The 24,121-nt window shown below is 34.5% G+C and overlaps 1 protein-coding gene across 1 annotated transcript in view; it reads left to right on the forward strand.

Annotated features, from left to right (window-relative positions):
- LOC149802641 (paladin-like) overlaps window positions 1–23,162 on the forward strand; it is a 105,428-nt gene extending 82,266 nt beyond the window's left edge. The window contains exons 17-21 of the mRNA XM_089953805.1: window positions 207–365; window positions 8,664–8,744; window positions 13,258–13,398; window positions 15,922–16,077; window positions 20,311–23,162. Coding sequence (XP_089809931.1) covers window positions 207–365; window positions 8,664–8,744; window positions 13,258–13,398; window positions 15,922–16,077; window positions 20,311–20,454 — 681 coding nt within the window. The 3' untranslated portion in view covers window positions 20,455–23,162. The remainder of the gene's footprint in view (window positions 1–206; window positions 366–8,663; window positions 8,745–13,257; window positions 13,399–15,921; window positions 16,078–20,310) is intronic.
- The last annotated feature ends 959 nt before the right edge of the window (window positions 23,163–24,121 follow it).

Genomic DNA, 24,121 nt, shown 5'->3' on the forward strand with positions numbered 1-24,121 from the left:
AGATAGCATTATAATTGTCTCAACAGTTTGTTTTTTTGCACTTGACATTGACCTATATACTTTGTGTTTACTTAGAGGTGATGAACACAGGGATTAATGCTACTAATTATTATTGCTATTTATGATGCATATCAATGGACAATTTCAGAAGAAAAAAAACAAAGATATTTTTAAAAATATGACTTGACCCTTCAATTTATTGACAGGATTTTGAAAATATAATGTCAGTGGTCTGTGAATATTGCCAACAAGAAAAGATGAAGAGTGCCAACTGGGATCCAGCATTTGCTTTCTTCTGTCGCACGGGGAAGAGCCGCACCACACTTGCCATGGCCATTGCTGGACTGATTCTCTGTCATTACAAGGTAATATTTATGTTTCTTAGTTAAATTAAAGGCACGCACATGAAACCATAAACTTTCATTTTTGTGCCATAAGGAACAATAGTAAATGATGATTATATTGCATTCTTTGAGTTTATCCATCCATCCATCCATCCATCCATCCAGCTTTGTGAGTGCAACTCTTTTTTATGAATTCTTTTTGCTATGGTCATCATTTAAAGATGTCTCTCTATTTTATAAATCCTAATGTTTGTAAGAGTTATTGCCCTTTACAAATTCTAACTGTATGTAACAGTCTTGGGATTGAAACAAGTTTTGCTTTGCAGTTTATGCAACAGATTTTCTTCCCAACTTGATATATATTAGTAATGGTTTCATTTGCAGTGTTTCAGTCAGGATGTGTCCTTTCCAGATTTGTGCAAATAGAAACCATGTCACACACCCCCAAAAAGAGATTTAACACACCAAACATGACCAAAAAAAGGCAAGCATTGTTTTTTAAAAATACTTTTAATCAGATACAGATGCAGCAACAAATATTTAATTTTTTGGTAAAACTAATTTTAATTATGCAATACTTACCCATTATTAATGCACAGTTTTAATTTTTTCTGTTGAGAAACCTCATCCATTTAATCTAAATACATCCTCCCACAGAGTGGAGAATGTCAATAAGACACTGTCCATACATGCACTTTGCATGCCCATTAACATAACAGTCATCTTGTTCACAGACAATGATTACACCAGGACATCAGAGTGTGGTAAGAGGAGGGTATTTGGCAATAGTGACAAGTAAGTATTGCATAATCAAAATTAGTTTTATTGCCCCCCCCCAAAATAAATTTTAATAGCAGCAATAACTTACCCAACACTGTTGTTTAGTAGTCAGGTTGATTGGCTGATGTGTTAAGTGACTGGAAAGAGAGAATAAATGAAATATACTCACCACTGGTGTTCCTCCAGGCCATACGTTGTGCCGTATGCCCATGCTTTGTTGTGCAAATGATCAAAGATAAAAGGAGGAGAAGGTAATATGGAATTGCCAGTTTGCTGCCTTCATGATGTCCTCCATGAAGGATTCTGTAATTCATAATTTCTATTAAAACAGCAACAGCCAGTGTTGACAGACAATACATGAATCTTGCACATCTGATTGCAGATTCCAAGTGAGTAAAATCATGGTATTGAATGTGAGGTCCTGAAATGAAGCCTCATTCAATGGTTGATGTGTGGTTTTGGTTAAAGACTTTAAAAGGTAGATTCCATCTAGGGGGTAAGAGAGTGGGAGACTTAATGATATCAGCAAGAAACAAATCTAAACCGATTGCAATGCCGTAAGAGAATGTAAGTTTGTTGTAAATGCAGCTATGGACAGTCAATACTAAAATTTGTTTGGGTCTCAAAAGGAAATTCATGACATATAAGTTAATGGGGACAGCTAGGATCAATTTGTTTCCTACTGCACTAATCACCGGAGAATCTTCATCTCCTATCATAGACGTTGGATGTAGATGCTGTCCTTGTCTGAATGTGCAACTGGTAATCCAGCCCAAAAACTTGTTCTGGCAGGGAGATCACTTGAGATCAACCAAGGCTGAAGATGGTGAATGTGCACCTGGTAACCCAGCCCAAAAACTTGTTCTGGCAGGGAGATCACTTGAGATCAACCAAGGGTGAAGATGGTGAATGTGCACCTGGTAACCCAGCCCAAAAACGTGTTCTGGCAGGGAGATCACTTGAGATCAACCAAGGGTCAAGATGGTGAATGTTAGGGCTGTTGTGCAGGAGAGACCATCTATGTTGTAATAGATGGTACCAGTTGATATACCAACAGATCTAGAAGCTTGTAAAACCTTGATTGTTGGTGCCACAGTGGGGTTGTGAGAATGATAGGGGCAGTGGTAGTTCTTCTGCAGAACTGAGGTAGCAGTTGGAACAGTTGGAAGGCATATGTAAACAGATGGCCTCATCGGAAGCTGAATGCATCCACTGCCTCCGCTGTCTAGTTCAGGACTGGACAAATGTAAAAGAGAAGTCTGTTTTGAGCCTGGTCATAAACAAGTTCACCAGAGGCTTTCCCCATAATGAGATTAGGGACTATGGAGCAGTGAAAAGACTTTTTTGCATGACCTGGAAAAAGTGTTTGCTATTATGTTCTTCTTTCTCAAAAATATCTTTTTTCAAGGAATAGTGATGGCAGATATGATACTTTAGGGTTTGGTAGTTCAAAATCATGTTTTTTTTATATGATACTTCAAGGACTGACATGTCAGTATCATGTTTTTTTATGTGACTTGGCAGGTATGATACCTTGGAGTTTGGTAGTTCAATATCATGTATTTTGTGTGACTTTGCAGGTTTTTCCAAAGAAAAGTAAATAAATTGAAAATTGACCCAGACAGATGCATTGTAACTGTATTTGCATATCAAAGCTTAGCTAGTGTTGATTACTGTGAATGGATCAAACGGAGTCATTGAAGTCTTAATCACTGTGTAGTTGCAAAGAAGTTTCAGATAATATGGTTTACAATGAGAAATAAAGCTAAGAATCAAGTTTATTTTCTAAAGAAGGAACAAAATGTTTTCTGATTTTAAATATTAATTGATTATTTTGTTTCATGATGTGTCAGTGTTACCATGATGATAAAAGACTAACTAACCATAGTCAAAAAATAAACAATGTCCTATAAATGTACCTCGGATGAGAACATTAACATTTGTTGAATTTAAATATTATATTTCAATTCAACCAAGAACAATTGAAGAAAAATTGTATATTATTACAAATATGGAATAATCAACATTTATGATACAGATATGGTAATTGACATAATAGATCCACTGTAATGTGGTACTTTGCACTGCTTTCATTATGTACATTTATATCTGCTCATAGCACAGAAAAAATTGTTACACAGTGATCCAATTCCAACATCACTGCTGCTTGAGTGCTTAGATCCAGTATTGCCTTCACTAACTGATGTTATTAATACCTCTCTCTCATCTGGGGAATTCCCATCATTTTTCAAAACTGCCATTGTAAAGCCTCTGCTGAAGAAACCAACACTAGACCATAATGATTTAAAGAACTACCGCCCAGTTTCTAATGTCCCATTCATTTTAAAAAATCTTAGAAAAGGTTGTTCTATTCCAGCTTGTATCTCATCTAAATTCAAACAGTCTTTTTAGCAATGTACAATCTGCATATCGCCCTTGCCACAGTACTGAAACTACTCTTCTAAAAGTAGTTAATGACATTCTCTCTGCGTTGGATAGTGGAAAGATCACAGTCCTCACCCTCCTTGATTTGTCCATAGCATTTGACACAATAGACCATGATATATTACTTCACCGTCTCCAGCATGTATTTGGCACTCATGATACAGCCTTACTGTTGTTCAAGTCCTACTTGGTCAACAGGACACAAATTGTGTGTGCAAATGGAATACACTCCAGCCCAGTTGATCTATGTGGTGGTGTTCCACAGGGGTCTGTTCTTCGACCTGTTCTCTTCATTCTGTACACTCAGTCACTCTCAAGTGTCATAGATCATCATCCAGTGTCTCACCAATTGTACGCTGATGACACCCAAATATACAAATCTAGCCACCCAACTGAAGTTGATGCTACCATCCAAGGTGTAGAGAGGTGCATTTCTGATGTGAAATCATGGATGACTTGTAACAAGCTGCAAACGAATGATGATAAAACTGAGGCCATTCTGATCACAACACAAAGACTTTCTCATTCACATCCTTTACCTCAAACAATAAATATCAGCAACGCCAACATTAAATTCCCACAATCAGTACAAAACCTAGGTGATACTCTGGACAGTACTCTCAAATTGCACCAACATGTCATGAACATATGCAAGGCTGCATATCTTGAGCTGAGATGCATCAGCTCAATTCGCAAATATCTTTCAGTTGATTCCACTAAAACACTTGTGTGTTCATCGGTACTTTCAAGACTGGACTATTTTAACTCAATTCTGTCTGGTTCATCTCAATATCTACTCCAGAAACTTCAAAAAGTTCAAAACACAGCTGCTCGGATCATATTTAGAGTACCACGATCAGAGCACACCTCCCCACTGCTCTGTACTCTACACTGGCTATCCATTCGATCCAGAATCAAACACAAAATTTGTTCTCTGTGCTACATTTCACTGTCGGACTCTAGTCCAACATACCTATCTGACCTCACCCATGTGTACACACCAGCAAGATACTAATGCTCCTCTTCTGACAATCGTATACTCATTATTCCCACTATGAAAACAAAGTCATATGGACAGCATTCTTTTGCATACCAGGGCCCAGCAACATGGACTGAATTGCCCACTGAACTTAGACACAAACACACAGTGATCACATTCAAGAGGGCTCTCAAAACTCACTTATTTCTACTGCAAAAACAAACTTAAAGACCTAATAATGTTTCCTACCTGAAATATTCTCAACATGTTTTTATTTTTTAATGTTTTTCTAATTTCATGTTGTTTGTTTTTGTAATAATATTATTATGTTTCTTATCTTATAGGTGTTGTCTAATGTTGTAAAACACTTAGAGCTTCTAAAGATTAGGCGCTGTACAAAGTCCTCATTATTATTGTCATTATTATGCACAATGAAATGAATTTATAAACAAATACAATCAAAGAACAAAACTATCAAGGTTTATAAGCAGTCTAGTACTGATAAACAATTTAATTGCAATGCAACGTGCAACAGATTTAATATTTCACAAGGAGTAAATGTGACACATGTAGGCAGCTATATTGTCTTCATCCTGAATCCTGATCAACCTGGAAAATAAATTTCTTTTAGTTCTTGCATAAAACAAAATTATAGAATTAGGGGGAAAAGTACATGTTATACACAGCTAGATACAATACTTAATTTTCTGGGTGATAGCAAAGACTCGGTCATTCTACTTAATTTTCTGGGTAATTAGCAAGCCACTAGAACAACTACTTGTGTCATGTGTCTATTGATCCACTCAAATTTTATCCCATTTTATGTATTCATTTATTCATTATTCATTGTTTTGTGAAAATAAGTTGTTAATTTAAAAGAGATGATTTATTCAGTTTTAATGTTCTGGGTGAATTCTTCTGCATAGCATTTTGATCTAAACTGCACAAGGTCATCTGGACATATATATATATGACAGTCTGTGCCTCTGATGGAATTTACCCTAAATGACTGATTTAAAAATGCATGACCAAAACCAATACTGCAATCAGTCAATACATAAAGATTTGATATTGCAGTACAGGTCATGGAGAAATCTTCCAGCAATGGTCAAATCTTTGCTGAACTTTCCTGATTACTTTTACTGAATTTTCCTGATTAGTTTTACTGAACTTTCCTGATTACTTTTACTGAATTTTCCTGATTACTTTTACTGACCTTTCCTGATTACTTTTACTGAACTTTCCTGATTACTTTTACTGAACTTTCCTGATTACTTTTACTGAATTTTCCTGATTACTTTTACTGAACTTTCCTGATTACTTTTACTGAATTTTCCTGATTACTTTTACTGAACTTTCCTGATTACTTTTACTGAATTTTCCTGATTACTTTTACTGAATTTTCCTGATTTCTTTTACATGAATATTATGGACAAATTTTATTTGGAGTCAGTGTATATAAATAAAAGAACATTAGTTCACCTAAGCTATTTTTTTTATCAACCCAGAATAATAAAATAAGAATTAACATTCATACATAATAATCCAGTCAAACATCGAAACAAACATGTTACTTTAATTGGTATCTAATATTTGAAATCTTATTCTAAGCCCAAAGATGGCTAAAATTGACAAGTTTGTTCACAGTAGAATTAGAATTGATGTGCAAAAGAGTAAATGAACTTGAAATGATGTCTGACTATGGGCTTGACTTAGGTTAGATTTATATCATCAACTGTACAGTTTTAAAACATTTAGACTCTCAGTATTGTAAAGATGAAAAAACACTGGAATTTATTTACAAAGTGGTAGTCAATTATAAATATGTATATTTCCAAGGTAAATCTTTTTCTTTAGCATGGTATTTTTTTTATTTTGGCTCATTTTTTGCACTCTTGTACCAGAAGAGCTTATGGGATGATCTGTTGTCCATCATCCATCTGTCTGTTAGCACAAGTTTGGCATTGCTACTCCTCCCAGTCTACTTGGAAGATGGCCTTTCTGGTGGCTAAGAGCAACCATTTACATTCAGGACCAAGTAGACTATGGGATGAATGTGCTGAGTTCAAAAGATTTATCATGATGTAAGATTGGTAGTAAATGGAAATGGTGACAATCTGATATCCAATATGGCCAGCATGGCAGCCATCTTGAAAATTTTGTTATTGTTTTCCTCCAAAAATAGAAAGTCATATCAAGATGGAGTTTCCAACAGAAGACATGTTTTGATGTCTTATCGGTCCAAAATGAAATGTGTCAGTCTAACATCCAGTATGTCCCTCACAGCAGCTAATTTGAAAATATTGTAATCACTGAAGGACTCACGGTACTAATTCAACAACTCCAATAGTAAACATATGGAAACACTATCATATTCAAAATTCAATAACTTAAAATTTCTGGGTGCTGATGATGAGACCTATAATTCTCCATGCACATCTAACCTTGATGCAAACTTATGTGTGGAGAACACCATATGAGCCGCGGCATTTTGTTTATCTACATGTGCATGAAACACATGTTATTGATTCTGCATCAAATGAATCAGGTGCTACTTTCATTAATGAGTACTCCTGAGTCAAGCCTGTAAAAATACTAAAATTGCATCAATAGAATTTTGTCTATATTTTTTTTTAAATTACATATAGGATAAGCTCTCAAAAGATATTTTTACTAAAATTTTAATTTTCATTATTAACCAATTATGGACCACCAAACCCGTAAATATTCTATTATTTGTTCACCCATTTCTAGATTGGTTCACAGTTCTTCTGTATAATTAGTACCATGTGTCCTGAAGGATATCAGTGATGTTTTCAATGCACAGCAGTTAAAATGAAGAAATGGTCCTATCTTGAATTTCTGGAAGTTCTTTTCAGCCTGTAGAGTGTCAGTCCCTTCAGTTATCTCCTGTTATATTTTCCTTCCTTGAGTTTTCTTGTTTACATGACTCCAAAAGCAACATATATAATTATGTTCTACCCAACTATGTTCACTTTGCTTACATACATACATACATACATACATACATACATACTTGATCATGTTTCTGTGCCAAAAATATACAGAAATTCAATTTATAAACTCTAATTTCAAATCTATTTATGTATTACATGCAGAGTAAATTATACAGAGAAAAATTACTTATGCTTGCAGGATAGAGATGGAGGTTTAATCCACTAAGTTTCATGGTATATGTTTAGCTACAGTAATGCAGCTTTGTACATTTGAATTGGTAGAGAAAGGAGACATGGGTACTAATAATACTATGACAGCACTAGTGTCCCACCAAATCCTTGCCTATTTCAATCTTGGATGTTTATCCCTGTCAGGAAAAACAAAAAGAAAACAAGATCTCTCCTCCTTTAACAGACTGACTGTAATAATTTAGTGCTACACACTTGACTGCTGATACCTGTTACTGCAATAAAAGATTGGTGTTAATGGCATCAATGACATCACACTTATTTTGTTGCACCAGAATACAACAAACACTCCAGATTCAGCCCTGGATAAAGTATAATAGTAAAAATTGGCATTCTACATGCTTTGTTATTCCATCAATGACACCACACCATAAAAATATACAATATATATTTACAATCCAATGAACTGCTATAGCATAGGTTTTATGTCCACTAAACATGATTGTTAAAGGATTGTGTGTCAGGATACAGAATAACACAGATGCAGATGAGACGATGGGTTCATTGGAACCTGTTTGTTATCCACACCCACCATTTATTCTGCTTCATTAAATTATCATGCTTCTCACTTTGAATAATGTAATGCATCTGCTACCATATGTAATCACTTATAAGTTGAGTCAAACTGCAAACAACTAAGATCCTGGTCTGCTGTAGCACAATGTGCCTGCACATCAGGGTCTATGTTGTGTTTTCTACTGGTTTATTCCTAACAAACTGCACAGGCCCAGATCTGCTGGCATATTATGCAACAGCAAGTCTGGGTCTGTGCAGTTTGCAGTTGGACTCATCTTATAAGCAAGTACATATAGTATACAAACTTTCAGCACTTTATGGTTTAACTTTTTTTAAACTTTTTTCAAAATTTGTTTTTAAATGAAAACATTTTATGCTATTAAATCTTTGCAGGGATTTCCTAAAGGAGCATGTGTTGGTGAACAATCACGAATCAGTCTGCCAAATGCCCAATATACAAATGGAGATTTTATAGTGAGTACTGGTACTTTACTTTGTACAGATAAATGCCTGGGAAACTACCATATATACTTGCATATAAATTTAGTCCAACTGCAGACAACATAGACCCTGATCTGCAGTTGCATAATGCCCTGTAGATCAGCATCTATGATGATTGTTCAACTGATTACTCCTTGTAAAATGTTGAGACCCAGATTTATCTGCACATTATATAACAGCAGATCCAGGTGTGTACAGATTGCAGTAGGAGTTCAATTATAAAAGAGTAAATACACCAGTAGTACATATTCATATGTTATATTATCTAATAACTTGTACAACCTCGGTCCCTCAGTCCACCATAAAATCATAACTAACACTAACTTTTCATAAAGAACTTTGCAGTTGGATAAAAATGCAGTGGAGGTGGGGTAATTTTATGCTCTGCAGATTCTACCTTGGTTGGTCTGATGTCAGTAGGCCCCCTATGTGACTAGTTGATGTCAATGGGCCCCCTATATGACTAGTTGATGTCAGTGGGCCCCCTATATGACTAGTTGATGTCAGTGGGCCCCCTTTGTGACTAGTTGATGACAATGGGCCCCCTTTGTGACTAGTTGATGTCAATGGGCCCCCTATATGACTAGTTGATGTCAATGGGCCCCGTATATGACTAGTTGATGTCAGTGGGCCCCCTATATGACTAGTCAGATATTCCTGATGATCCCTTAAATTTAAAAAAAAATCTTAATTTTGTATTGATTAATGTAACAAAGTGGGCCATTAGGCCATCCCAAGAGACTACTGGTTTTCTGAGCAAGGAAGATCTATGGTCGCTAAGGAAACAGCTGGAAATTATAGTTATGATTGTGCCTATAATAATTTGTACTTAAAAAATGGGTAATAAAATGTGAAAGAAAAATTCAAGACAATATGGTAAATTGTTATCTTGTAATTTCTTATGTTATAGTTGTTACTTCCATGTACATGTATTTTATTATCCTAAATATCCATCCATCCCATTCCATTTATTGAAGCTGCCATGTATTAATGTCACAAATTTTGTTTCTGTTCAATAACTTTTGAAGAACTTAATGGATATAAACCAAATGTGGAATGAGGCTTGATATAAATAAGACCAAGGTTAACAACAGTTCTCATTTATTTACCATCACAGTTTTACTGAGTTGGGGCTGTTTTGACTTTAAAATCATATACATGCTTTTGGACACCTCCATCAGCTTCACAGTCAATAACCGTTATGTTACAAAATTTGTTGATATTTAAGATATAGTTGTACACTGCTGTTTAAAGTAACTGGGTAAGGTTCTCCACTCTACAAAATGGAAGCCACAGATTACATTTAGCACCTTCTTGAGTCTGGATGATATATGTAGTCTCCATTATTGATGTAGGAAATACTGATTCTTGGAAATTTATCAAATTACAGACATTTTGTGATACAGACAAAGACAATGAACCTCAGTAGATTTAGAGGTTGAGAACTGTCAGCTATGGTCGGTCAGACTGCTTCAGTGACTAATGGCAGTAAATGAGTACTCTCAAGATTTTAAAGCACATAAAACAATTCTTTCATGAAAAATAATTTGACAACTATAACAATCAGATTTTAAGTTTTAAAGCTTGTATAGACAACAGTTATGTATAAAAAGGTACAATAGTTAAAATTTATGCTGAACTATATACTACACTATTATAAATTGTGTAGATGCTTCCTGATAATGTCACTAGCAGACAATGTTCTGCCCATTTTACTGGACAATGGGCAACCTGGCAGTTTGTCATATATGTGACCGAAACTGACTATTTTGAACAAGGCACACTGAAGCAAAATCAACTTATAAATTACAAATATAGATGCTAACAGAAAGCCTGATTTGAATTATGTTTATGTATGTATGTTTTGTAACAGTATCTTGAGATCAACAAATTTATTTCCAAATGCCATATAAACTCAATGGTAAGTCTGCCAGCATACCACAAATATGGCTGCTGATGACACCATTGGGGAACTTTCTATAGGCAGGCCTATATTCATGGAGTCATTTAAGTAAAAGGTTTTCTATTTATAGCACATTGCACTCCATAGCTTTGGCACATGTATATTGACAGCCTACAATGTAGCAGATGCTATACCAGCAGAAGTTTACAAGGCCAGGGTCTCACAAATGGCAAAAATAATAAAAAATATATATCATAAATTCAAGCACAGAGATGCATATCAATAATTTTCAGAGGGAAAATGTTATACATTTATCATAACAGAGGGCTTCCAAATGTAAATAAATTCCTTGATATATCTTCCAAATGGTAATTGTGTGATTGCTATTCGTCTGCATGAGCTTTCATGGTAAATGCTTTTGACTATAAATAAAAAGCAAAGAGCAAAGTTTGATTTTAGGTTACAGGCAACTAAATATTGTATCAGATACAGAACCAGCCTGTGTGTTGTGGTGTATTAAATACTGTTTTTAAAGAATGAAGGCTGCTAATTGGTTAAAAACAATTGGCAGAAAATATTAACATAATTTTTCAGAAGATACCTTGGTACAGGTCATGAATTTTGGATACAGTAGTAGATTTGAGCTTGAAACCATTTTCAGTTTATTGCCATTGCCATACATGTAATTCTGGATGTAAATAGGGAAATCTCACCTGAATGGAATTGTATAATGCGCACCTAAAAATAGAAATTTTCACAAAAACAAGTTGTATCGAATATTATTTTCATCATTTTAAAAGTTTCCTCTTGAATAGATTGCTTATAGGATGTAGGGATGATTTGATGGCCTTACCTCAAATTTATGGTAAATTTGCCACGGTGTTAACATTATGGTTAATTAGCTGTCTGAGGCCATATGCAACAGTTTATCATGGGTTTCGATGGTGCAAAATTTAATATTTGATCAAAGCAGACATAAGTCTGTCATATTTACAAGAAACTTTAAACATTAACACAACCATTGGAAAATAAAACAATTCCACATTTGCATACCAGAACTGATACTTTTGTGTTAAATGTCAATTGTTTTCATTAAATTATACTGACAGGAAAGTCCACTTACTGGTAATTAAGTCCAAGAATGATTTGTTTTCTTCAGTAATTCATTTCTTGATAGGACTGTTTACTTATTTATCTGAAAGGAAAACAACCATGTGTATCTTGAAACTTCAGCAAGATGAATCACCATGTTACTAAATATGAACTGACTCATTGCTTCTAAGATTCCATGAACAACTGTGCCATTATCAAGCTTAAAGCAAGAATCTAACGTACCCTTCATATACACAGGAGAGTTCAAAATGCCCAATACAAATTTTTTGTAAGCATCAATTGTATGTGTAGAGCAAAAGTTACAAAATATGTATTTTATGATTATACTGTATAAAAAATAAAAAATGCTCCCCACAATGCTTTCTCCGAGACATAATAAGGAAACATGCCAATTCATTCACCTAGAATTTACAAGAGAACAATTTCAATTTTTTTAATGATCTCTTTCAGTTTTCATGAGCAGGTAAGATGTATGGAAGTAGTTACCATTGACGTCTGTGCAAAAATAATATGTGGGGCTTCTTGTTTAAACAGTTTAGTCATTTGCTTGGCCTTGGTACCAATCAGTGAGGTCATCTCAAAAGATACTCCCAAGTATAATGATCACTGAAGACTGGATGCTGAACTAATGCTGACATTATTTTCCTAATTTTGGGAAACAAAACATGTTGGCAAACTAATTGCATATGAAAATTGAAAATGTGGATAAGGTTAGTTTACAAAGCTGCCACTTCACTTTGAACATTGTGGACATCACTGGTGACTACAGTGCAGGCATTGACTTGGGAGAGTCCTATTTTGACAGAGACCACACACTAAATAATAACTCACTTTTAAGAGACTTGTGGTTAGTCATGACACTGTGTTATGACAGTGTAGGAGACCTCTGTAGAACATAGATTACATTTACCTTTCTATTTGCCACAGGAATCAACAGTTGTAAAATACTTCCAAACCAGGAATTGTTTGCCAGTATGCTTATTTTAAGCAATTTTAAATGAGACTGGCATAAAACTTTACATTATTTTGTCATGCTCTTACAGGCAGGTTTTGTAAACGTTTACAGGGCTAACACAACACAACATCATTTATATGTGTAAATGTGAATGACCTAACCAGATTATATGTTATTTTAAGTAATGTGTTTGTAATGCAGCTTTATATGTGGAAATGCAGGCTCTTTATCCCATGTTGAACAAAAATATTGTATCATGGTTGGAAAAATGCCATACTAAATTGTTTACTTTTCTGCTCTTGTATTACACATGCATAAATGACATTAGCATAGACCCTGATCTACTTGTACAATATGAAACAACAGATCAGTGTCTATGCGTTGTTTTCTATTTATGGTTTGAACCAGTGTAGATGTATAATATATCTACAGAGCTGTGTCTGCACTGTTGACAGCTAGAGATAGATTATATACATAGATAAAAGTATTACTAACAAGACAGGTCCTATTTACAGATAGTGCAGAAGCTGGTGAGAATCTTGCCCAAGGGCCAGCAGATGAAGAGAGAGGTAGACTGCATTTTGGATGAAGTATTTGACACCATGACACCCATGCACTTCCACTTGAGGGAAATTATCTTTGTAACCTATAACAAGGTACAATGTATTGTATATTTTTGGCATGAGGGTTAACTTGCACCCTGATTTTTGTTGGGAACAAGGTTTTCGCATTGGACTTTCTTCCTTTTATCTGATGTTACTATCCCTCCCTAAATTTGTTCTGCATTTCAGCCAAATTAAGTTTGCAGTTTAATACCTTGGCCAAACTTGATTGACTATTTTATTTTGTTGAATAACAGAGTTATAGCCCCTGATATTCAGCCCCACCTACTTTCACTTCTGTGCAATTACTCCCTTAATACTGGATTTCAGCTAAAGTTTGTATAAAGCTTGATAGTGAAGGAACATTGGCAAAGTTTGTTTATGAGTTTATTACTTATATATATAATATTTTGCAGCCTATAAGTTGATGTGGAGTATAAATCAAATTTGATAACTGTAAATTTTCCATCCTTCAACCATGTTCTATCTGTAGAGTATTACATTAAGCCAGATCAACACCTTCCTTTTGTCTTTTATGCTTGCAATGTTTTATGTCATGAATATTAGTGGTTACATCACTGTAAGCTAATCTAGATTATTTGGAAAATTGCAGTCACTGATGCTAACATGCATTTTCCGGTTTTACTTTGGTTGGGTGGGTGGGTTCAAGGGGACTGTACAAATTCTGTATTGTTCAATTGCCTGGTGAATGCTGTCTTCCTTGTGTACAAGGGCAATAATATATTCCATTGTTATCTTTCTATATTCTATTGTCATCTTCCTCATGTTCAAAGGCACTACTATTCCATTGTTATCTTCATGTACAAGCCATTACTAATCAATTCTTATCTTCCTCATCAAGGGCATTACTATTCCATTGTTATCTTCCTCATGTACAAGGGCACTACTGTTCCATTGTTATCCTCCTCAAGTACAAGGGCACTACCATTGCATTATCTTCCTCATGTACAAGGGCACTACTATTCCATTGTTATCTTCCTCAAGTACAAGGGCATTTCTATTCCATTGTTATCTTCCTCATGTACAAGGGCACAACTATTCCATTGTTATCTTCCTCAAGTACAAGGGCACTACCATTCCATTGTTATCTTTCTCATGTACAAGGTCACTACTATTCCATTGTTATCTTCCTCTTATACAAGGGCACTACTATTCCATTGTTATCTTCCTCTTATACAAGGGCACTACTATTCCATTGTTATCTTCATGTACAAGGTCATTGCTATATTCCATGTTTAATTAACATTTCTGAATAAATGGTTCATTCTTGTTTTAGTTACAATATCCACTGTCACAAGAACAACATGACTATTACATGCTAATTAAATATGCCTAGAGCTTTGACCAGGTTATTCTGTTTGAGGGTAAGACTCCACAGACAAGATTGAATCAGTGAGGCTACACATAGGGAAATGAGGTGATCCCAAAGAAAATGAGAAATGTAAAGAAAATTAACAATAGAGTCAGAAAATTGGAGAACAGTCACATGAAATGAATAAATAAAAGACTTATTTTAAATTCTTTAATATTTCCTTGAAATACCATAGCAAGAGTGAGAGAGCATCATATCCTTTGATTCTCAATCCACTTGAGAAAATAAAACTAGTAATTGATGTGAATTAATGATAGATAGAGAACTTAGAGGTTAACAGCATCACCTATTGCCCAAGCTTGGCCATTATCAGGGTTTAAACACTTAACTGGCTTGGATTGATGTTGGACACTAAAGATCAATCCATCAATTATGATCATTAATCCAAGTTTCCTCTGACCTTTCCTACCCCATTTTTGGCATTTGGACATTTATGTTGCGATGTCCAAATATCAAAATGGTATGGGAAGGGTCAGAGGAAACTAGGATTATTGCAATCAAAGAGAGACACTGACACAAAAGCTTGTTAAAAATTAATATGGGTAATGTGTTGACATTATAAATAGTCATTGAACATTTTAGTCATTAATATAGATTACATCCCTTTGTAGGATCAATTATATCAATGAAAAATATGTACTGGTAATCCCTCAAGTGCATAAAAAATAAAATACTGGTAAATCAAATATCAATGGACCTATGGCTAAAATGTTATCAGGAAGAAAGAGGAATGTTTTTTTAAAAAAGATGAGTAAAGCAAAATCCATTCATATTTTTTTGGGGCGGATACATGTAGGACAGACGATATGCCTTACTACAAGGTCTGTTAAGGGTCAGATTCAGCCTTATAAATCAAGTAATGTGGAACTTATTTCCAATGAAAATGTCCTATCTTGCAACTGTTTGCATCCATCAAGTTCAAAATGATATGTTATCCAAGACTTATCTTTATTCTTTTCAACCAAAAAATATCATTTCAAGCTAAAATAAGTCTAATGGTTTTATTTATTGATTTATTTGGATGTCTTTATAGCTGAACAACAAGATCTGGAAACAGATTTCTTTCATCATTTTTGAAGCCATTTCTTTCTTCATTTCCTTATTTAACCATGCCAAAAACATGGAAACAGAAAGTCTTTTTTAGTCTTTTAATGTCTTTGAGTATGTCATTTTTTATCTTACAGATTAGGAAATCAAGGACGGAAGATGAGCGACAGACGTTGCAAAAACTGAGCATTGACTACTTGGAGCGTTACATCTATCTGATCATCTTCAATACATATCTTCACTTTGACTACAGCATCCAGTGGAAGAGACCTTTCAGTCAATGGATGAAACAAGTAAACTTAACTGTGCAGTAAAACCTGCCTTGGCAGAATTCTGCATGTCATGAACACCTGTCTATAAAGAACAGTGTTTCATGAATCTCTACTTTTTTAATTTTATATTGTTTTTACCTCTGTGTAAAGAATACCTGCTCATAAAGGAGATTTGTGGTCCCTTGGGTGTCCTTTAAAGAAAGGTTTCACTGTACAGTAAAGATTTCTTTATAAGACTTTTAAAAAGTGACAGCTAAGGATGATTTCATGTGAAATGTTGGCATATTTAACTCTTTTAAACTGTTAAATAGCTAAGGGTTCAATCAATCTAACACCTCCAAAATAATTGCATTCTCTTAGTTGAATATCTGTACCTAATTAAGAGTCATTACACAGAAAAGTATGGGGAAAAGTACCCTGTCACTAATTGCCCATATAATTGCCACTATAAAGGTACCCTGTCACTAATTGCCCATATAATTGCCACTAAAAAGGTACCCTGTCACTAACTGCCCATATAATAACTGAATGAGTACTAAAAATTCACCAGATTTGTACAGGTTGAAGATCATAGACTTCCCTTGACAAATTCACAAAGGGTATGTTGGTAAGTGAATTTTTCAGTATGACAGAGTCACTGAGGCTACAAAAGAACAGTCTGCACAGCCATTTTATGTCCAATCATAACTCACTAATGGTCTCATAATTTTTGCTGACTGTAATTTTTTTTTAAGGACTGTTATTGTTATTACCATAGCTGTATGCAAATTTTTATTTCTATAATTTAATACAAGAAAAAGGTTGCATCAACATCATTTGAAATGCAGACACTCGCTATTTGATGGACTTTAACGACAGAAACTCTGTGTATGTTTCTATCTAATTTATGTGTGTTTGTGATTATATGAGCGATCATACACATGAATAGTGACACTACTTGCTTTGAACAAGACTGACAAGCTATTTTCTTTTATTAAGATTTGAATATCCAATCATTTTTGTAGGCTTGTATGAAAATATAGCCTATTTTCAATTGGACAACATCATTTTTTTCTGGTCACACATACAGCTGCCCCCCCCCCTGAACTTTTTTTTCCAGAACACCCCAAGACTGTCTGAGAATATGGCAGGTATGCAAATATTTATGAGATTTTCATCTGTAAACTCCAATGTGTCCACTCATGAGTGGTTAAATTTTATATTTTTGTATTAATATGCTGGTTATATTTGGAGACTGGCCATCCTAGAGGGGTACATTTGAAGACAAAATGGTCAGTACCAATGGATTCTGGATGTTAAATTCCAGTAGCCACTGGTCAAGAGAGGATCACCATAGAAACATGTATTTTAAAAAAATGAGGGTAATTTCTCCATTGAAAAGACAATTGGGTATACACTTTCAAAAAGAGATTATCAAATGTCCAGCATCATAGACAATGCTTATTTTAAATGGTAATCATTTCTTTTAATTTTTTTATATCCAGTTGACCTCTTTTAAAACAGTTTATGCCAATCTTTGTTACTGAATACATGTATATAATACATTTCATTGGACATGGAATATTTTAAAGTCAAATTTTCCTGTAGTCAGCATAATATTAAAAAAATAATCATAAGTGTGAACTTAAAAAGAGAAGATTTGTCTGCATGCATTAGATAGCAAAAGAAATAATTTTGTGTATGATAACATAAATAATGACTAGGAAGACCATGTCAACAACAAGAAAGAAGTATTACATAATAATATTTAAAAAATCTGCATTATTACCAGCAATAGAAGTATATTTTCCTGTCCCTTCTATTGAATACCTCATTTAAATTGTATCCCAAGAATTACAAATATTTATGCTTTTCATATGAGAACTGATCAAATGTCCTACCTAACAAACAATGCATTAGTCATTCTTAAGTATGTTTTAAAAACCACTTGAAATCTGAACTTCTATTATAGATTCAAATGTAAAACATCAAAATACAAGGATTATAAAGAAAAAAGGAAAAGACCATGCCAACTGTACGTGTTTTTAATCTCTTAATCTTTTTCATGAAACATTTTGAAATATTTGTTACCTTCTTTGGCACATCAATCTTTTTGAAACTTTAAAATGAAATTAAATAGGTTTTGAAGAAAAATATTATTTTTTTTAAAACAAAAAGTATGCATTTAATTAGTAAAGATTTTTATGGATAGATGGTGTACACACATTTTGAGACTTTGTATATGTTACAAATTACAGTATTATCAGATGATTATTTTAACCGAAGTTAAAGACATTTTTTATTCCATTCTTGATAAATAAAGTCATTTAACATCTGAAAACATTAATTTTCATCCAAGTTTTTAAATTCACAAAATGAGTGTGTTGTATTGGCTCATACTAAAAATTGATTCCGGACTATTCACCATGACTAACACAGTACAGAGACAGCATCCTAATCTAGAAGGGGCAAGTACCCCAAAATTAAGTGGCAATAGTCTTGTAAATGAACTAGGGGTGGGGTGGAAATAAAAGTCCAGAAAGAGGTGCATGGCATGCAAAGTTGAAGGCAAAGCGCTGCACCTCTCTTTAACAGGGGCCCCGAGAGGCCAAGTGGTCTAAAGCAATTACCATTCCTGATCACTGCCAACTCACCTCTGTCTGTGTGGGTTTTAATCCCAGGCTCAGATAACATGGGTACATGAGAAAGCTTGCCAGTAGCTTCTCGTGAGTCAGTGGTTCTTCTCTGCGTTTTCCAGGGGTCTTCCTCCACCAGTTATACTGGCTGCCATGTATAGCCTATATTGTGCTGAAAAATGGCATTAAACCCAAAAACAATAACAACAACAACAACCTCTCTTTAACTGCTGTGGTAAGATTAGTTTTAAGAGTTTGTTTCACATGTGAGAAAATTGTTAAAGAAAAAAGAGGTAAACACTATGGCTTTTGTCTGTAATTCAGGTACAATATTATCTGCTGAAGGTGAAAATAGTTTGAAAAGGTTATACTTGCAGTATCTTTGATATTTGTCATGTATATTTAATTTGTATTGTGTGCTTGACCTCCATCCATAAATGAGGTTAGGCATTTGGGCCTACATGACTAATGCAATTTTTTAAAAACATATTAACTTGGTTTTGAGTTCTGGATACAAGCTGGTTTCTGACCCTAGAAGATTTTAGAAGTGAATTTTGTTAACAGTTTGAAAATTCCATTCAGATGACCCTTATCCTTGTCCTCTTATTGTGTCTTGGTTTTTATATTAAGGTTGTTTATATCAGAATTATTTATACCTATCTTAACATTTGAAGTGGAACTAGTCATTCAGTTGTGTTCAGATTTAAATTGAGAGTATTTCTTTAAATTATTCATTGGAATGTAAAGTGCTCATTGATCATTTTCAGACTAAATCACTATTTTGGATTATATAATTATGATACATCAAGACTGTTAGCACATCAAACTCTTCAAGGCTATTAGCACATTCAAGATTGGAATTCATTTAGAACACCACTGGAATTTAGTGGGAACACTATACGTTTGGACTTGTAACAGAATGTTTAGGACTGTTTGGGATTTAATTCAATACTGTAAGTTCATTTAACATTTTTACTTTGTATTCCAAGGAAATACATTATTTGTTGAATTTTGCTAAACTTGTTTGATTTTGCTTTTTAGTGTTACTTAGTTTAAGACCATAGAATCATAATATATTAAAATAGCAAGTGATCTGAATGCCAAATGATGAAGTTCATGGTAACAGAAGCAACTCTGTCATTAATGGCTAGTGATCTAGAACTGTACATACTTGACAACACATTTACAAAATAATTATTTTAATAGAAATTTTGTCCATGTCTGGGATGCTTGCCTTTACAGATCATTCAGGCATCTCACTTCTGTCTGTGTGGGTTTGAGTCTTGTCTCAACCACCATGGGTAGTGAGAAAGCTTCCCATTAGCTTCTAGTAGGTTCATGTTTCTTCCCAAGGTCTTCCCATGCTGTTCCCCTGCCAAATATACTGGCTGCCATGTATAGTCAATTATTTGCTGAAAAATGACATTACATCCCACAAAATCAAACATTGTCCCTATTTGTAATTCTTGCATTCTATGTGTAATTTGATAGAAATTTGTACAATGTATGAAAGACTAACTCTTTTCATAACACTTTTGGAATCTTGCATGTTGAAACACACACACACACACACACACACACACACTGCTACAAATGCAAATAGTTTTGGGTTCTTTTATGTGGAAATTATCTATTTCAGGTTGCAGCCAAGTCAGGTGTGTATGAGCTTTTGGACAACTTGGGATTTTATGACTTTGAACCGCCATTAGAAACCTTCAGAACCATGTCTGGAAGATGGAAAGCGAGAGTGCCAGAAATGCAATTCCAAGGAGAATTTTTATAGCCTGATGGCAAATAAACCTTGCAACATGAGGTTTTTCTGTCTCACCCCACCACCACCTTCCTATTTTTATATGTTAACCATATGTATGCCTGTTTGTTACCAATTTAATAATCATGCTCTATTTCTCAAGTTCACCATTATCTACAGTTATAAAACTTTCTGGATGGCTTTCATTTGAGGTAATGAAGAACCATATTGAGTTTTGTATCAAAGGACAAGATCAATGTGACTGAGAGTAGAAAATAGATTTGTGCACCATGACTCATTTTCCCACATTCTACAGTTACAAAACTTTGTGGACGCCTTCAGAAAAACCTTATTATTTTTGTTTCCACACAAAAGATTCTTCTACACCTACTTTGTTGATGGCGTGTTCTTGGGGTAAGGTAGAACATCAGGTTCAAAAGGTCATGGTCATTGTAACAAAAGAAGAAACATAGTCTCTGTTTTCATCAGGGGGTTTGCTTGCACTTGGGTAAGTAAAAACTCAGTTACCGCTTGCACTTGAAAGAAATAAAACCTATTTAGATATGGGTTTTAAAGGTCAAAAGCCAGAGTCACTGGAACTGAAAGAAGAAAAAGTTTCTGCACAATACCATTAGTTGGATATCACAAACCTGGGTCATATGTTGTGGATAGCTTACACTTAGAGTAAGGAAAGAGCCTATTGTTTTGGGGGTAAAATGGTCAAAGTTAGTTACTGAAAGAAGAAAAATGTTTTATGAATAAATGTTTTAGTTATTGACAAAGAGGGCTATTGAGTACAGGACAGGCATATGGGGGCACCCACAGAATTATTTTCATGGGGAGCAAACATGTAGTGATCAGCTATTAATTTTTATGGCTGTAGGCCAAAACATGTTTAGAGGCAAATTCGGGGGAAGGGAATTTAAGTGACCCCCTTGCCCTTATTTGCAGGCATATAATGTGTCATTCATAGCATAGTTGTTTACGTTAGTAGAATATTCAAGGTGGTGTAATGTGAATGGCAGTGAGGTCAAATTGTGATCCATCTTAATAATGTATTTCTGTATTTAACATACAACAATTCATTTGTCTCAATGTATGCTATCATTGTTACATAAGAAACATGGATATTTTGCTTGCCTTATTTGGGAGAAAATGCAACATATAATGATGCTGGTATTGATGGCCTCTGCATCAACAAATAATGTATATAGTATTTGTGCAAGCCGATGTTGAAGGTTTTGTACAGGACCCTAAGTCAGAAAGTCCAACTTTCTGCAAACTCTGACTGTTAGCAATCAAGTGTCAATCATAATCATTTAGTTCACTGTCATATGCAGCTCTAGATGACAGGTAAGCCTACCATATTTACTCGCCTATAAGATGAATCCAACTGCATGCTGCATAGACCCAGATCTGCCATTGCATGATGCTCCAGCAGATCTGGGTCTGTGCAGTTTGTTAGGAGCATCAGTCAAACAAACAGCATAGACCCTGACCTGCATGTGCATTATGATATGGTAGATCAGGATCTTTGTTGTTTGCAGTTTGACCTGACCTATAAGCAAGTATAACAGTATTTGTTTTATCACCTGCATCAATATTGTTAAATATAGGTATCACTTTTCCATTGCCTAATTAAAGATTTGTGTTTATGGTTTTTTAAAAGAAGATGCAGGAAGGATATGATCAACACACTATCCCAAGTGGGACACTGCATTCCATGGAACACTTGTAAGATAGTTATTATGTTCTCCATCAAAACTTGCCTATAGGTAATGGACAAAACAATAATGCTTAAATGCATGTTTTACTTGATTGTAGTTCTTATACAATAGATAATTAATTTTTTATTAGGAACCTTATTAGCAATCTTTTTGACCCTGCACTTGATAAAATTATCACCACCTGTCATGTCTATTTGCTTAATTTTTTTTGCATACTGCAAAATTAGCCAGCTGTAAAACGTACCATATTCACTCACTTATAAGTCAAATCAATCTGCAAATAACATAGACCCTAATTTGTTGTCATATAATGCAAGGCAGTTTAGGGTCTGTGTTTTTTCTTTCTTCTATCACTTACTCCTAGCAAACTGCACAAAAGCAGACCTATTTTTGCATTATGTGATGACAGATCTGGGTCCATGCATCTGGACTCAACCTGCATGAGGTACAAAGCTTCTCCACTTTAAATGTGGTCTTTTTACTGTTGCATGTTGTATTTTGAATTCCAATATAAGAAATGCCCTGAAACCATTTCCTTTCAATACAATATAATTTTTAGTTTTTGCTGGCATTTTGTAAGTGTGGAACAATAGGAACTTCTTTAAAATAACCATCATCTGCTTTGGCAACATTGTCAATACTGTGTTGTTAACATTTCTGAAAATCATGTATCATTAACATTTTTTATTTATTCCACTTCTGCTGTGTTAAAAGAGTGGTCTCTCACTATAAAGCCCCTCTGCATATTGCTTATAAGATGGGTATGGTCTTGGATACTGTTAGATTATTTGAATTTTTGTTTCTTTGTTACTTAGCTGATGGAAACCAATTATAATGTGATTGGACATAAATAAATGCCCTATAGTTTGTGTTTAGTGCACTGTTGTGCAACGGCATTGTTGGAACATCTGCTGTGACCTTATAACACAGGTCTAACTGCAATGAACAACCATTGCAGATAACAGTTGTATCATAGTGTTATGCATAGATAGCAATGGCATTATGGTGCCATTCACATATGGTATAACAGTACCAATTGCGCAAGTCCAGGTAGGCGGAGCTTAAGGTGTATGGAACATTGTATTCAGAATTAAAGAACAACACTAGCTGTGATTGGTGCATTATGTAAGAGTTGTACTTTCTGTTTGGCTTAAAAAAAAGTTGAGCTTCTTGGCAACATGTGAGTTTGTGTTAATTTCTATCTAGATCATATTTTGTATTTTTTATGATTTTTTTAAAATATGGTACACATGGCTGAAAATGTGCTTGTTGTGACTAGATAACTCTTACCCCTGTCTAGTTCCAGTAGAGTTATCTCTCTTAAATGCAATGGAGTACCTGGTTATGTCATTGTCAAATTGACAATCTAGCATTGTTCTATAGGACAGTGTGTGACATGCATGCCCAAGTAGGACAGAAAGTATATGTATTTCACAAAACATTAGCATTGAGGTATATGGAAAAACAATTGGTACCGTGATACCTAAAGGAAAGAATAGCCTCACAGTGTATCCATATAAATGCATACATGTGGGCGGCATTTATGAACTATACTAGTCTGATGTAGGAAAACAAATGTGTGCTGAACACTTTTGGTCAAATATTGAAAGTTCTTTAAGAATAAAATGTATGAAATCTTCAGAAAATAGCACAAGATGGCTTTGGATGGGGACTTTTGATAACTATAGCTATGATAGATACATGCTTGTGTTACCTGATGCCTTTATGTATGTGATGTTACCTCCTAGATTGGAATGCATGCAATAAAATAAGTTACGTAAACATAATATAGTTGATTTTGGCCAAATATTGGCTATTTTACCTGTAAAAGATGAAAAATCATGCGTACAAAAACAGCTATCTTGTTCTTGTAAGGCAGGCCATAAACCAGGATAGACAACACTCTAAGTACATAGATCACTTGTACCATGTGGGATATTCTTGCATGAGTAAATTTTAGGTAATTTATTAAG

The sequence above is a fragment of the Sinohyriopsis cumingii genome, chromosome 3, assembly GCF_028554795.1.
Source record: "Sinohyriopsis cumingii isolate HCF-2022 chromosome 3, ASM2855479v2, whole genome shotgun sequence".
In the NCBI taxonomy this organism is placed as follows: domain Eukaryota; kingdom Metazoa; phylum Mollusca; class Bivalvia; order Unionida; family Unionidae; genus Sinohyriopsis; species Sinohyriopsis cumingii.